Source organism: Schistocerca piceifrons, chromosome X, assembly GCF_021461385.2.
Source record: "Schistocerca piceifrons isolate TAMUIC-IGC-003096 chromosome X, iqSchPice1.1, whole genome shotgun sequence".
Classification (NCBI taxonomy): domain Eukaryota; kingdom Metazoa; phylum Arthropoda; class Insecta; order Orthoptera; family Acrididae; genus Schistocerca; species Schistocerca piceifrons.
Genome location: NC_060149.1, coordinates 772,523,673 through 772,539,821, shown reverse-complemented (window position 1 = coordinate 772,539,821; position 16,149 = coordinate 772,523,673). Strand labels below are relative to the sequence as shown.

Below are 16,149 nucleotides of genomic sequence, written 5' to 3'. Positions count from 1 at the left end.
CAATTTCACTACGAGCCGCTTGTGTGGTACAGTGTCAAATACGAAATTGATCTGACATCCCTTATCAATAGCACTCAACACTTCATGTGAATAAAGAGCTATTTGTGTTTCACAGGAACGATGTTTTCTAAACCCATGTTGACAGTGTGCCAATAGACTATTTTCTTCGAGGTAATTCAAAATGTTCGAACACAATATATGTTCCAAAATCCTGCTGCATATCGACGTTAACGATATGGGTCTGTAATTTAGTGGATTACTCCTACTACCTTTCTTGAATATTGGTGTGACCTGTGCAATTTTCCAGTCTTTGGGATCGGATCTTTAGTCGAGCGAACAGTTGCATGTGATTGTTAAGTATGGAGCTAATGTATCAGCATACTCCGAAAGGAACCTAATTGGTATTCAGTCTGGACCAGAAGACTTGCTTTTACTAAGTGATTTAAGTTGCTTCACTACTCCGAGGATATCTCCTTCTACGTTACTCATGTTGACAGCTGTTCTCGATTCGAATTCTGGAATATTTACTTCGTCTTCTTTTGTGAAGGCATTTCGGAAGGCTGTGTTTAGTAACTCTGCTTTGGCAGCACTGTCTTCGGTAGTATCTCCATTGCTATCGTGCAGAGAAGGCATTGATTGTTTCTTGCCGCTAACATACTTCACATACGACCAGAATCTCTTTGGAATTTCTTCCGGGTTTCGAGACAAAGTTTCGTTGTGGAAACTGTTACAGGCGTCTCGCATTGAAATCCGCTTTAAATTTCGAGCTTCTGTAAAGGATCGCCAATCTTGGGGATTTTGCATCTGTTTAAATTTGGCATGTTTGTTTCGTTGTTTCTGCAACAGTGTTCTAACCCGTTTTGTGTACCAAGGAGGATCAGCTCCGTCGTTTGTTGGTTTATTTGGTATAAATCTCTCAATTGCTGCCGATAATATTTCTTTGAATTTAAGCCAATCTTGTCTATACTTATATTATTAATATGGAATGAGTGGAGATTGTCTCTCAGGAAGGCGTCAAGTGAATTTTTATCTGCTTTTTTGAATAGGTATGTTTTTCCTTTATTTTTCGAGGTTTTGGGGATTACGATATTCAATCTCGCTACGACAGCCCTGTGTTCACTAATCCCTATATCAGTTTTGATGGTCGTTAGTAAGTCAGGATTATTTGTTTTGTAAGAGGTTAAGTGTGTTTTCACAATCGTTTACTATTCGCGTGGGCTCATGAACTAACTGCTCGAAATAATTTTCAGATAATGCATTTAGCACAATTTCGGATGATATTTTATGCGTACCTCCGGAATTAAACATGTATTTTCGCCAACATATCGAAGACTATTACTGGATTACAACTAGCTCGTTACGTCGTCCCACTTTTAGAATTTCTAATACTTACCAAAGACAGGGCGTATTGCAGATGAAATGTGTCATTGGTCGTGAACGTGAATTACTCCCGTCTGTAGCCTGGAAACTGAAAGTCATCTCCGAGATAGAAAGGACCTCAGCAAGAAACAAGAGTCGGGCAATGTCTGTGAAGAAAAAGCGAGCCAGCTGCTGCTTGGATTTTCTTCCCGCAGCTCGCGCGGAAGGGCCTGCGGTCCTGTATAAATACTCGCCTCTCGCCCTCTACCGTCGCCAGTTCCCGCTTTCCTTTCACACAGGTAGCTGTAGCTGATCCCAGGTCAGTACCACTGTGTTCAAGCACACTGGTTCACATTTCTGTTACGATAAAATCCAAACCTGCGTGACAGTTGCTTTTCTTAATTTACCACTAACTTTCAGTTTTCACCCAATAATGTAATATAATTTCTACTTTAAATCTGTGGCAATGAGTACGGGAAATCTTTAATTTGGACCCGTTAATTACATCCATATCCGTGGACAAAGAAGCAATGTTAAACATTTTTAAAGCCATAGGCTGCCATAGACTGCAAGAGTCCGTTACTTACAGTCATGTGTACAAATACGACACTAACACTAAATTGTTTTCATACATCAATAACTTGTTCTTGGATAGTTGTAATACATTTTTGTTCGTTTACATGAAAATCTTTGTGCTGTCAAGCAAACGTCAAGAGAGAGAATACCTACTTAAAAATGCATGAAACGTTTTGTCCAGATGAATGACATTTAAAATTTACAGATATGAACTCTCATTTTTTAGGGTTATTATCATCATGAAGATGCAGTCCGTCTTTGCTTTCGTCCTTGTGGGTAAGTCATTTTGAAAGGACATTAATTATGTTTTGCCTGCTGAAGTGTCATGTAGAAGCTCCATAATCTGCATTTCTCTGTGTGCGCAGGGCTGTGGTGCTCAGCTATAGCAGCCGAGGACGCGGGACAGCTGGCCAACGTAAGTTACACGAAAGCAAATGCTTTTGAACTGACCACAAATTCTGCATCAGTCATACGGAGATTAAGGTTTCATTACAGATAACAGTTCACACCGAGCTTTAGCGTTATCGAAGAAAAGAGTGATCATTGTCACTTAACAGTTTTTGTAGCTCAAACGCGTTTGATCAAATCTAAGGTCTGGTCTTACGTAAAATCGCTAAGCGGGTCTAAGGCTCCTATTCAGTCCCTTGTTGACCAGTCTGGTGTGGCAGTTGAAGATAGCAAAACGAAATCCAAAGTTTTAAATTTCACGTTCAAGAAACCGTTCACACAGGAGAGTGGTACAAACATACCATCATTTTACCATCGGATAGGCTCCCGTATGGAAGACATAGTAATAAACATCCCTGGCGTACAGAAACAACTGAAAGATTGAAAGCAAATAAATCACCAGGTCCATATGGAATCCCAGTTCCATTTTACAAAGAGTATCCTATGGCATTGGCCCCTTATCTAGCTTGCATTTATTGTGAATCTCTCGCCCAGCACAATGTCCCAAGCGATTGGAAAAAAATGCAGGTGACTCCAGTGTATAAGAAGGGTAAAAGAATTACAGACCATTATCCTTAACTTCTGTTTTCCGCGGAATCCTTGAACATATTCTCAGTTGGAAAATAATAAACTTTCTTGAGACTGAGAAGCTTATATCCACGAATCAGCATGGTTTTAGGAAGCATCGCTCGTGCGAAACTCAGCTTGCCCTTTTCTCACATGATATACTGCGAACTATAGCTGAAGGGCAACAGGCAGATTCCATATTTCTAGATTTCTGGAAAGCATTTGCCACGGAGTCCCACTGCAGGCTGTTAACAAAGGTAGGAGCATATGGAATAAGTTCGTAGATATGTGAGTGGCTCGAAAACTTCTTAAATAATAGAACCTAGTACGATGTCCTCAACGGCATGTGTTCATCACAGACAAGGGTATCGTCAGGTGTGCCCCAGGGAAGTGTGGTAGGACCGGTGTTGTTCTCTATACACATAAATGATTTGCGGACAGGGTGGGCAGCAATCTGCGGTTGTTTGCTGAGGACGCCGTGGTGTTCGGTAAGGTGTCGAAGTTGAGTGACTGTAGGAAGATACAAGACTACTTACACAAAATTTACAGTTGGTGTAATGAATGGCAGCTAGCCCTAAATGTGGAAAAATGTAAGTTTATGCGGATGAGTAGGAAGATCAGACCTGTAATGTTAGGATACAGTGATACTAGTGTCCTGCTTGACATAGTCTAGTCGCTTAAATGTCTGAGCATAACGTTGCAAAGCGAAATGAGATGGAAGGAGCATGTGGGAACTGTGTTATGAAAGGCGAATAGTCGACTTCGGTTTATTTACAGAATTTCAGAAAAAGAGTGATTAACTTGTAAAGGAGATCGCATATAGGACGCTGATGCGACCTAGTCTTGAGTTCTGCTCGAGTGTTTGGGATCTGTACCAGGCCGGATTGAAGGAAGACATCGAAGGAATTCAGAGGCAGGCTGTTAGATTTGTTACCGGTTGGTTTGATGGTTCAAGTGGCTCTAAGAACTATGGGACTTAACATCTGAGGTCACCAGTCCCCTAGACTTAGGACTAATTAAACCTAACTAACCTAAGGACATCACACACATCCGTGCCCGAGGCAGGATTCGAACCTGCGACCGTAGCTGCTGCGCGGTTCCGGACTGAAGCGCCTAGAACCGCTCGGTCACAGCGGCCGGCGGTAGGTTTGAAGAACACGTAATTTTTTTACGGAGATGGTTGTGTGTATGTATGAACGTATTAAACCTGGGACCTAGACACGACGGAGAGACTTCGTTCCACCGTAGCCCTGAGTATTTCACAACCCCACAACAGGCCACAGCAGTCCACCTACCCCACCGCCGCCCCACACCGAACCCAGGGTTACTGTGTGGTTCGGCCGCCAGCGGACCCTCCGAGATCGTCTCATACCAGACGAGTGTAATCCCGAATGTTTGCGTGGTGTATGCGTACGAGGAAACCGACACAGTGTAACTGAGGCGGAATAAGGGAAAATTCACCGAGGCACATGGAAAACCGCCTTAAAAACCATCCACAGGCTGGCCGGAACACCGGACCTCGACACTTACCCCCGGGGACCGACACGCCTTCCCGCTCGGGAAGCAGCGCGTTAGACCACGCGGCTAGCCGGACAGGCTTTGCGGAGATGCTTCGGGAACTCAAATGGGAATCCCCGGATGGAGGGCGACGTTCTTGTTGAGAAACTGTATTGAGAAAATTTAGAGAACTGGCTTTTGAAGCTGATTGCCGAACGATTCTACTGCCACCGTTGCGCATGAGGACTACAAAGATAAGATAGGAGAAATCAGGGCTCATACGGAGACACATAGACAGTTGTTTTTCCCTCGCTCTGTTTGCGAGTGGAACGGGAAAGGAAATGACTAGTAGTAGTACAAGGTACCATCCGCCACCAACAGTACATTGGCTTGCGGAGTATCTAGGTAGATGTAGCTGTAGATGTAGATGTAGAAAGTACGTAATATGGTCATTAACACGTAGCAACTTCAGATAGTAGTTCACACATATCGTCCCATACTAAGACATCTGCGCAACTGCAGTGGTGCATTGTCAGACGAGAGCCCATGTTCTGGGTTTCCTGCAGAAACAGTTCTGCTGCGGGACGGATAACAGGGCATCACGCTGTTCGATACTGAAATGTCGCGGAAACTGAAAACGTACTCCACAGTGGAAGTACGTGAGACAGTACGATTCTTGTGGACAAAATGTCTAAACTGCACACAGATTCACCCTGAAATTCCAGCGGTATGTGGACCAAATGCAGTGTCGCATTAAGCCGTAGTGAAAAGGTACCAACGGTCAACAAGGGTGCCCAGACGGCGGTGATAATGTGCAGTTTACATTTTGAAGACCTCTCGTAACTGTACATAGTTAAGGGTACTCCTATTAATTTACAGTGTCTTCGATTCTCGGAATATAGTTGCAGTACATCTACATCTTAACTCCGAAAGACGGTTTACAGCCTCTGATGGAACCACAATGTTGTCGGGGACCTCTGTTACCGCTTGCGGATAGTGCACGGGAAGAACGACAATCGGCAAGTCTCCGTATGAGCTAGATGTTGAGTGAATTGCCTCTCATGGTCATTTTCCGAGATATTTATGGGAGAATATGATATAATGTCTGAGTCATCTTGGAAGTAACACTGTCGGAATCATAACAATACATCTCCGTGGCGCATAACACCTCTCTTAATGGTGTCCTTGTTGTGATTGGTAAATCGCCTCCGTGAAGAGACACACCGCTTTTCTTTGTATCTTCTGCATCTCATCTTACTCCTTCCTGCTACGGGTCTCAGGCTGGCGAGCAATATGCAGAAATTGGTCGAACGATGGGGCGTAATGTACCACTTTCTTATATTACTTTTTATAGTTCGTCCGGTGAATCTCTGTTTCACGTTTGTCTTCCTTTTAACTAGTTTTATGTTGTCGGTGCAATTTACACCACTGCAGACGCATACTTCTTGACATTTTTCGGTTTTTGCTGCTTCCAATAATAACTTTGCTTGAGTAATTTTCGACCACAGCTGTAACGGGTAAAGGAAACCATCCAAGATGTTGCGTTTGGCGAAGGATTCTTGAAACAGCCATGAACCATTTACGTCTTTCACGATAATACTCATGTCATCTACAAAAAGAATATTTTTAAGCCATCACTCTTGTTTCTGGTGGATCATTGCTAAATATCAATGAAGGCAACAGACACAGAACAGAAACACGTGACACCACCCCACAGGAGTTCCTGGCTGTAGTTCAGAATTGGAGAACTTCTATCTTCTTTCTTTCTTTCTTTTGCTTACGCCATAGTACCGCAGCGATCGCAGGGTCGGCGTGGTTAGAACGGAGTTGGCAAGATTAGTTTTAGGGGTGGCCAGATGCCCTTCCTGCCGCCACCCCGTACCCTCAGGGGTGGAATCAGTGTACCCCAGCTGTCTGCGCCTAGTGTAAATCGTGAAATAGTGCGAACGTGTTTCAAATGTCTGTGACGCGTGTAACTGAGGCGGAACGTGGGGACCAGCCCGGTATTCAACCAGTGGCGGGTATTTACAGAACTTTTAGCTGTACTGTGTTATTTATTCCTACACTCTTTGACAATTTTTTCGTATTTTATTAATTCTTGAATTTTTAAATAAATTTTCTAATCAGCATTTTGTAAAATATGTACTGACTCGTTCCATGAACAAATACAGTTCGTTTTATGACCGTTCATTTTCCTACTTGGATGTAACGCTGACAGTTAAGCCTACATGTTCACCATGTCACTATAATTTGAACGATTTATAGCTAGAATTTTGCTCTGTATATTCTCCGCATTTGGAATCATTTAGGCCAATCTTTCTGGGTTGTTGCAATTTACGACACACATTTAGATTCGATGCATACGAACGCCTTGTTATCGAGAGCTCGCAGCGTCATTTCCTAGCTTGTTTTAGCAGTATACGTGAAACAATGGAGCCACACACAATACGGCAGGAAAGCTGATATCTCGCTACGAGGACGCGGCGAGACAGCTGCGCTCGACAATCGCTGCTCGCTGCTGCTTCCCAGCGATTCCGCAGATCGCGACGCCGGCACGGTAGCTCAACGTGTTCGGCTAGAGGGTAATGCGCCCTCTGTAATAAAAAAAACTGAGTTAACAGATCAACAACGAACGTAAATGGATGTCTTACGACGTCGGCCCCGAGCAGATGCAACGAACTACAGTGAACAAAATGAAAATTAAAAAAAAAAAATCGCGGCCAAGCAGCAGTCGTAGGAGAATGGGGCAGTGCACATGATGACAGCTGCCGTCATCCCGCCATGGATGTAGTCGGTTTAGAAGTTGAGTTGTTTATTCAAATGGTTCAAATGGCTCTGAGCACTATGGGACTTAACATCTGTGGTCATCAGTCCCCTAGAACTTAGAACTACTTAAACCTAACTAACCTAAGGACATCACACACATCCATGCCCGAGGCAGGATTCGAACCTGCCACCGTAGCGGTCGCGCGGTTCGAGACTGTAGCGCCTAGAACCGCTCGGTCACTCCGGCCGGCCATGTATAGTGGTATGTTTGCGTTGGTTGGTTGACTTGGGGGAGTGGACCAACAGCGAGGTCATCGGTGCCGTCGAAGGGAAGGATGGGGAAAGAAGTCGGTTGTGCCCTTTCTACAGGGTAGTCAGAAACAGTCTGAAAAATTGTAAGGGCGTTGCAGGAAGGGTTGTGCTGCGAAATAATTTTTAAGAAAAAAACATTCGATATGTTGCTCCGTTTCCGAGATAATTAGCATTGAAGTGAGCCAATCAGGCCGTTCGTTGCGCGCGCTAACTCGAGCGGCCGCCAGAGACGGTGTTGCCAAACGTGTCCTTCGTTTGGTTTACTAAAAACCGAATAAGAGAGCGACACGGGACGGTATGGACTGAACCCGAGTCAAAGGCTGGGCAGTCTCGTGCGCTGTCATCTACGCTATGAGAATAACTGACACTAACTGTATATAGCGGGGCGCTTGAATTTGCGCGAGAAACGGCCCAATTGGCTAACTAGATAATTATCTCGGAAACGGCGCAACGTATCGAATTTTTTTCTCAGCAATTATTTCTCAGCAGAATCTGCACGGCAACACCTTTACAAGATTTTCACACTGTTTCTGACCACCCTGTATAAGTCTATAAGTGGTATAAACCTCCGATGAATATTTCACCGGATCTCAAACTGATCTGTCCCGATGTCGGCTTCTATCAGTTTTTCCATTCTTATGTAAATAATCAGTTAGCACCTCTCAGTAGTAACAGTATAAAATACAACGTGTTTTTGTTTAATATTTCGCACATGAAAAGTACATGCCAAAAGTAGCTATTAAGTTCCAATAAACATGGGTTCGCAGATCAGCCGTTGCCGAAGTATCGCATTAATTCGAGTTGGGAACCAACTCTAAACGCCCATGAATACCGCAGTATTTCCTTTGGTATCTCAAGGTTTGGAATCGACTATATGTTCGTTTAAGCATGCGCAACTACTTCCTCCGTGCACTGTGCCGTACTGGCCTCACAATCAGTCACGAACGTGGAGTCGCTATTGACAGCTGCTTCACCAGTGAAGAGTACGCTGACATGCACTTCATTATGGGCAAGGAGAACAGCAGTGCCCTTGAGGTTGCACGATTGTATGAAGAAGCTTTTCCTCTCCACAGGCATCCCGACAAGCTTACATTTAACCGGTTACATCACCGCCTTAGAGAAATCGGGAGTTTCGTACAACATGTACGACAAGGTTGATCTAGATCCATAACACTCGATGTTGAGAAAAGGATGTTACGCATTTTACACGAACATCAGAGTACTTGAAAAAGGAGGATTGCTACCCCAGAGCGTGTCCCGAGTCATAGCAATGTATGGCGGATTTTACATAGGGAAGTACTGTATCCATATCATCTCCAGCGAGTGCAAGCCCTCAACAAAGCAGACTTGCATCCTAGAGAGAATTTCTGCTAATGGGGGCAACAACAGTGTACCCTGAATCCCCAGTTTGTAAGCAGTGTTCTGTTCACGGGTGGGGCTGGCTTTACCTGTGACGGTATTTTTAACTACCATAACTGTCACATTTGGGTCGATGTCAATCCTAATGCAACACACGTATCACGATACCAGCAGCGTTATTCGTTATACGTCTGGGCAGGACTGCTCGGAGACTGCATAACTGGAGCACAATTCCTACAGCAGAGACTAATCGGACAGCAGTATATGCGGTTTCTACGGACTGTATTTCCAGATGTACATGATGATGTCCCACTGGAGCAATGCCTGAACATGTGGTTCATGCATGACGGAGCTCCAGCACATTTTCATTTACGAGTGCTCCAGCTTCTAACTCGGACGTATGGTCAACATTGGATAGGTAGAGGGCAGTCTTTACCTTGGCCTCCAAGGTCTCCAGATATAAATCCCATGGATTTCTGTTTGTGGCGCCTCACGTTTGGAGCTCCCAACTAGCAGTAAGCCCACCCTCTGCGACCGCCCGGATCTTGCAGACTGAGGGGCAACCTCTGGAACAGGACAAGCAGCCATATCCGGCCGAAGATCAGTATCAGCCGGACACAGAGCCTGAGACCGGTTCGTCAGACAAACTGGAGAGGCCTTCCGTTCAGCCCTCCGGAATGTCTTTCGCCGCTTGCCACACCTCGAGACGACCTCCCACTCGACCACAGGTGATGGGCCAGCCTCAATGTGGGCAGTATCCCCAGCAGCCACAGCCGTAGTCCGATCGGGGGATGCGTGGGACGAGCTGGCCGTCCCCGACAAACCCCCGTCTGGACCCCCACAGTGATGCCCACTGGCAACAGCCTCAAGCTGTGTGACCGAAGCCAACACTGCCTGAAGCTGGGAGCGAAGGGATGCCAACTCAGCCTACATCCGAACACAGCAGTCGCAGTCCGTATCCATGCTAAATACTGTTGTGCAAAGAACGTCTGAACTAATCTACAGAGAGCACAAACAATTCGATAAAAAATTTAAACGGTTATTAAAATACAAGATTGCCTAGTAAATGCAGTGATGCTGCTACTTGCGCACTGCTGACACACTGCTCGGCGGCAGAAGGAGACTACGCGATTTTATACTATTCAGGTACTAAAACGCGATGCTACAACTCTCAAATACTATAATACGCCCGAAATTTATGAATTAAACAATGTAAGTACCCAAAAACACGCAAAGAAATTGAGAATTAAACTATGTAACAAATAAGTGAGCTAAGAGTATACGACTTGCTGCTGGCAGCTGCTTATCCACGAATAATGAGAATGTATCTTTTTGCTTGTTGCGACGGCAGGTGGAGGCGGATCCGGCGGTGGCTTCTTCCGAGGCGGAGGCGGCGGGGTCGAGCTACGGCCACGGCCACGGGCACGGGCACAGCGTGGGCGCGGGCCTGGTGAGCATCGCGCAGGGCGCCGTGGACGCTGCCCACGCCGCAGTAGCCGGGCAGCCGGCCGCGGGCGGCCAGGCCGCCTTCCAGGCCAAGAACGCCCTCGCGCAGAACGCCGCCGCCGCGGCAGCCACGGCGCAGGCCGCGCTCGCCGGCAAGCAGGTGAGCTCTCACAATTTTTCTTATTTACTTCTCATCTTATACACAAACAAGCAGTTGTCTACTACGTTCAGTTGATGAAAATAAACTGATACACTTTAGGTTTGCATGTGACAGTACTACTGTAGAACAGCGCTTTTTTTTTTTTTTTTTGTAAAACTGCTTGCAGTTTTGCAGAGTTATTGCTGGTTTTGTGGGTTTTCCCTTATTTACGAAAAGCAATGTATAATTTCATTTCAAGGCCTGTGTTATATGTTTAAAAAAAGACATAGTGCTTTGCCCAAGATATTTCCTTTATGATCTGCGTGCTGCTGTTATTCGCTTCTTGAATACAGAGTGGCCAAAAGTCATGGGCAAGCTCTGACTGTGTGTTCGATGGCCAGATATTGTCTATACTGTGCGTTTGACTCTGTGAAGGCATGGAAGAAGTGGATACGTGAGGCGCCAATTCAAATCGGCGACGATCTTTATTGCCGTAGACCGTCAATCGCCCGTATGCCTCTGTGATGGCGACGTGACGTTCGTTGGTCATACACTGGTCCTTCTGTGCAGCTGTTTACGCATGTGGTGATAATCTGCAATACGGAAGATCCACCCGAGGCTACGCTGATCACAGAAACCCGAATGTTTGTGTAATCTCTGACATGCGTAAATTATTTTAAGTTAGATTACGTAGTACAGTATATAAGCCTAGGGACCGACGACCTGAGCAGTTAAGTCCCATAGGAACTTACCACCATTTTACAACCAATTCAAAGTCAGTGAACTCGCGATGTACTGCCACGTTAACTCCACAGCTGTATATAAAAGACTGACTACATATACGCCCCATTCAGGTTTTATCCAGGGGACATCTTCAAATGGGACAACCTTACCCATGACATTTCGTCATTCAGTTCAGTCATGCATCTACTGCTCGTAACACTCTATTATTCTAAAGTAAAAGGGAAAAGTGAAACATTAGTTGTTGCAATAGTAGCAACATGCAAGTACATACAAGAAGTTTGTTTTAAAAACGAAAAAATTACAAACAGAATAGTCATTTCTTTTATAAAACTTCTTGTTCCTAACATTGTCAATAAATTTCAAATTTTAAAAGTCAATGCAAATTATGCTTGATTGATGGGCTGTAGTAGAATCAGAAAGTCGATTTTATGCAACCAAAAACAATGTAGTGGTGGATCGTCCAGTGAATCTTTTCTTGGTGAAATATGCTTTCATTTGTGTGTGTGTGTATTTTATTCTAACAGTCGCACACCGAGTATAGCAGTAGACAGACAGCATTGGGAAGTTCTTTGAGTCCTAGAGTCAAATTCGTTTCTGTTTTTTAAGTTTTATTTGTGATTCAGTATCATGGCCAGGAGCACCTAGGAGCTAGTCTCAAGGGGGATCCACACCAGAAGATAGATTAAAATATATTCTTCAATACTGAAAATCAAAATGATGGTATGGCATTATTGGTTGGGAGACCCTGTCACAGATTGTTCAGCTGACTGGTTCAAGTCTATTTGCCGCCACTTTGGGAACTTTCATGTCATTGAAGATGAGATGAAATTATTAGGCCAACACAAACACCCAGTCCCTGAGTGAAGAGAATATCTGATTCAACAAGGAACCAAACTCGGGACTCCTATGACCTGGAGGTAGCATTGCAAACCATTAGTTATGTTAATGTGTGGTGTCTGTTCTTTCAGACATGTCCATAGGAACAGACACCATGCATTAACATAACTGATTCACCTCGATGGGCAATGACTCAGAAACCTTCAGTGTCGATGCACAATACCGTTTGACCTCCTCTGGGAATCTCGTGGACAGGGACTGTAGATAGGTGGCGCTACATAGGAATGTGTGACGGCCAGCAGGCGTGTCGAGATAGTACATGCAGTTGCAATAAACACTGTGTCTGGATGGTGCAGTGGTTAATGTAACTGCCTTGTAAGCAGGAGATCTTGGGTTAGAGTTCTGGTTCAGGAAATATTTTCACTCATCACCACTGATTCCGCATAAAGTTCTGATGCAGCTGATATCAACAGTTCCTTCTCTTTCCTTTCCTTTCTCTTCCTTCCACCTTCAGTTTACATAAAAGGTAAATACTAGACCACTAGCTGTGGATATTACAGTGTATTACAGAATTTAAATTATTAGGAAGCAGTCTGAATATTTTCCATGTTGATTTAAATAAGTCTCATTTTGGTAACTGCTGACATCAAGCTGGAGAGGCCAGTTAGCTTCATGTAACAGAGGTGTAGGACCATGGCTTCTGTGGAGTTCAGCTCTTAAGGATTTCCAGAAGATCCAACAATCTGAGCCTAAGGAAGTCGTATCAAACTTGCCTCAGTTTTCGTATTCTACTGCTTACAATGAAGGGAATCGCTCTGAGATTCCGTGTTCTGTATTTGTCTTTTATGTTTTGATGTGTCATTAATCTACATTTAATACTGATGTTTTGATAGAGTTAGGCATACTCTTCTGCTGCTGTTATTAGTATACCTTTACTGCAGAGGAAGAAGTGACAGTTGCGTAAATTTCTCGCTAGAGTGCGCTGGAATATAATAAAATGAGAGTCAATATATAGCAACAGAGTCACAAACAATTAGCTGAAATAAGGGCATGAAACATATGTTCTTAATTTCAGTTGCTAACATGTTCATTACCTGCTAACATCGTTTGTTTTATAAAGTATGTCATTTATAAGTTTGTTTCTGTTTATTGAGGTTCAATTTCAGGATTTTCGCAACATATGTGTCACATTCAACTGCTGCAAACATGTATTTCGTGACACAACTGAAGGGGATAGAAAAACTGGCAAGATCCTATGGCAGTTGAGATTTTAGCACAGATTCATAGCCTTCCCTTGTTCAGAAAACATCAACTGTGACCGATGGTTACATATACTACTGACCATTAAAATTGCTACACCAAGAAGAACTGCAGATGATAAACGGGTATTCATTGGACAAATATATTATACTAGAACTGACATGGGATTACATTTTCACACAATTTGGGTACGTAGATCCTGAGAATTCAATACCCAGATCAACCACCTCTGGCTGTAATAATGGCCTTGTTACGCCTGCGCATTGAGTCAAACAGAGCTTTGATGGCGTGTACAGGTACAGCTGCCCATGCAGCTTCAACACGATACCACAGTTCATCAAGAGAAGTGACTGGCGTATTGCGACGAGCCAGTTGCTCGGCCACCATTGGTGAGAGATCTGGAGAATGTGCTGGCCAGGGCAGCAGTCGAACATTTTCTGTATCCAGAAAGGCATGTACAGGACCTGCAACATGCGGTTGTGCATTATCCTGCTGAAATGTAGGGTTTCGCAGGGATCGAATGAGGAGTAGAGCCATGGGTCATAACAAATAGTTCAAATGGCTCTGAGCACTATGGGACTTAACATCTTTGGTCATCAGTCCCCTAGAACTTAGAACTACTTAATCCTAACTAACCTAAGGACATCACACACATCCATGCATGAGGCAGGATTCGAACCTGCGACCGCAGCAGTTGCACAGCTCCAGACTGAGCGCCTAGAACCACTAGACCACGAGTCATAACACATCTGAAATGTAATGTCCACTGTTCAAAGTGCCGTCAATGCGAACAAGAGGTGAACGAGACGTGTAACCAATGGCACCCCATACCATCACGTGAGGTGATACGCCAGTATGGCGATGACGAATACACGCTTCCAATGTGCGTTCACCGCGATCTCGCCAAAACGGATGCGACCATTATGATGCTGTAAACAGAACCTCGATTCATCCGATAAAATGACGTTTTGCCATTCGTGCACCCAGGTTCGTCATTGAGTACACCATCACTGGCACTCCTGTCTGTGATGCAGCATAGAGGGTAATCGCAGCCAAGGTCTGTGAGCCGATAGTGGATGCTGCTGCAAACGTCGTCGAACTATTCGTGGAGATAGTTGTTGTCTTGCAAACGTCCCCATCTGTCGACTCAGGGATGGAGACATGGCTGCACGATCCATTACAGCCATGCGGATAAGATGCCTGTCAGTTCGACTGTGAGTGAAGTGAGGCCGTTGGGATCCAGCCTTCCGAATTACTCTCCTGAACCCACCAGTTCCATGTTCTGCTAACAGTCATTGGATCTTGACCAATGTGAACAGCAATGTCACGATACAATAAACCGCAATCGCGATAGGCTACAATCCGACGTTTATGAAAGTCGGAAACTTGATGGTACGCATTTCTCCTCCTTACACGAGGCATCACAACAACGTTTCACCAGGCAACGCCTGTCAACTGCTGTTTGTGTATGAGAAATCGGTTGGAAACTTTCCTCATGTCAGCACGTGAATGCTCTGAAAAACTAATCATTTGCATATCAGAGCATCTTCTTGCTGTCGGTTAAATTTCGCATCTGTAGCACGTCATCTTCGTGGTGCTGCAATTTTAATGGCCGGTAGTTTAAATCAACTTATACTTTTCATGTACTGTTGGAAATGATTCACATGTTTGAGTGTGCCACCATTTACTGCAATACATCAAGAGAAACCCCTATCGATGTTCGTGATTACTGTGCTGATAAGTGACGAACGCAACCAGAAGACTGTCTGAGAAGGAGATAAGCAGAGTAGAGGAATTATTTTCAGCTGATCGTGGCTAACCTGGAGCAGGCACAGCGGGACGCTCTGGTGCAGGTGGAGTCTGAGCTGCTGCAGCTGGCGCAGGCGCAGCGAGCTGCCACGACGGCGGCCGAGTCCGTGGAGGCGACGCAGAACCAGGTGCGCGCAGTAACGGCGGCGGTGAACGCTGCGCAGGTGGCGGCCGACCAGGCGGCGCGCGCAGCGCAGGAGGCGCAGGCCGAGCTGGCGTCGCAGAGCGGCATGGTGGCGGCGGCGCGCACGCGCTTCGGCCAGGCGCAGGCGCAGCTGGAGGACGCGCGCGCAGACCTGGCCGCCACGCAGCACGCCGCACAGCAGGCCGCTGCAGCTGCTCAGGCCGCACAGGCCAATGCGCACAAGCACAGCCACCACTGACCTCGCCGTTTCTTTGCTGAGTTTGATACTCCAGTTCCATTCTCAGCAGCGTAACAAGTAACATCTATCCTCTCCTCTCCTCCATCGGTATGGATAATGTGGGGCTTTGCACATAATTTGTCTGATTACTAGTAATTAGTACTATTATATTATAAGATTGTAACAATGTTCCCTCAGACTCTTTTCTTGTTTGTCAACAAATATCTACCAACTATACTGAAGAAGAATAACACACTCAATGAGAGTCAAAGATCATAAGAGAGGTATTGCATGGAGATTTTCCTGTACTTGTTACTTCAGTATTATAATAAACAGGAACTAGCTGCTGTGAAATTTCAGAGAGCTATTTCTATAAGTGTATTAAGGCTGCAATATCAAAAGAATGGATGCTTTTGTAGTAATGCATTTTGTACTTTTGCAAATAAATAAAAGTTGAAATATTACTGTTTTATTCAATATGAGACCTATTAATATCCACATGTCTGGTTATTTATTTATCGTATGGCAATACAGACACGTAAGAAAGAAACAGACAAATCACTAATATAACAAGCGTTAATAATTGCAATCAAACATTACTAATATAACAAAGTTTAAGGATCACAAACAAACATCAAGTCTATTAATTTAATCTGTCGACTCTGGAGT

General features: G+C 44.7%; 1 protein-coding gene across 1 annotated transcript; it reads left to right on the top strand.

The window, feature by feature from the left end:
* The first annotated feature begins 1,646 nt into the window (after positions 1-1,646).
* LOC124723165 (nuclease SbcCD subunit C-like) lies at positions 1,647-15,861 on the top strand. The gene is made up of 5 exons (XM_047248364.1): positions 1,647-1,678; positions 2,162-2,211; positions 2,301-2,350; positions 10,235-10,489; positions 15,115-15,861. Exons 2-5 carry the CDS (start codon positions 2,175-2,177, stop codon positions 15,499-15,501), a joined length of 729 nt encoding a protein of 242 aa, XP_047104320.1. The 5' UTR covers positions 1,647-1,678; positions 2,162-2,174; the 3' UTR covers positions 15,502-15,861.
* The last annotated feature ends 288 nt before the right edge of the window (positions 15,862-16,149 follow it).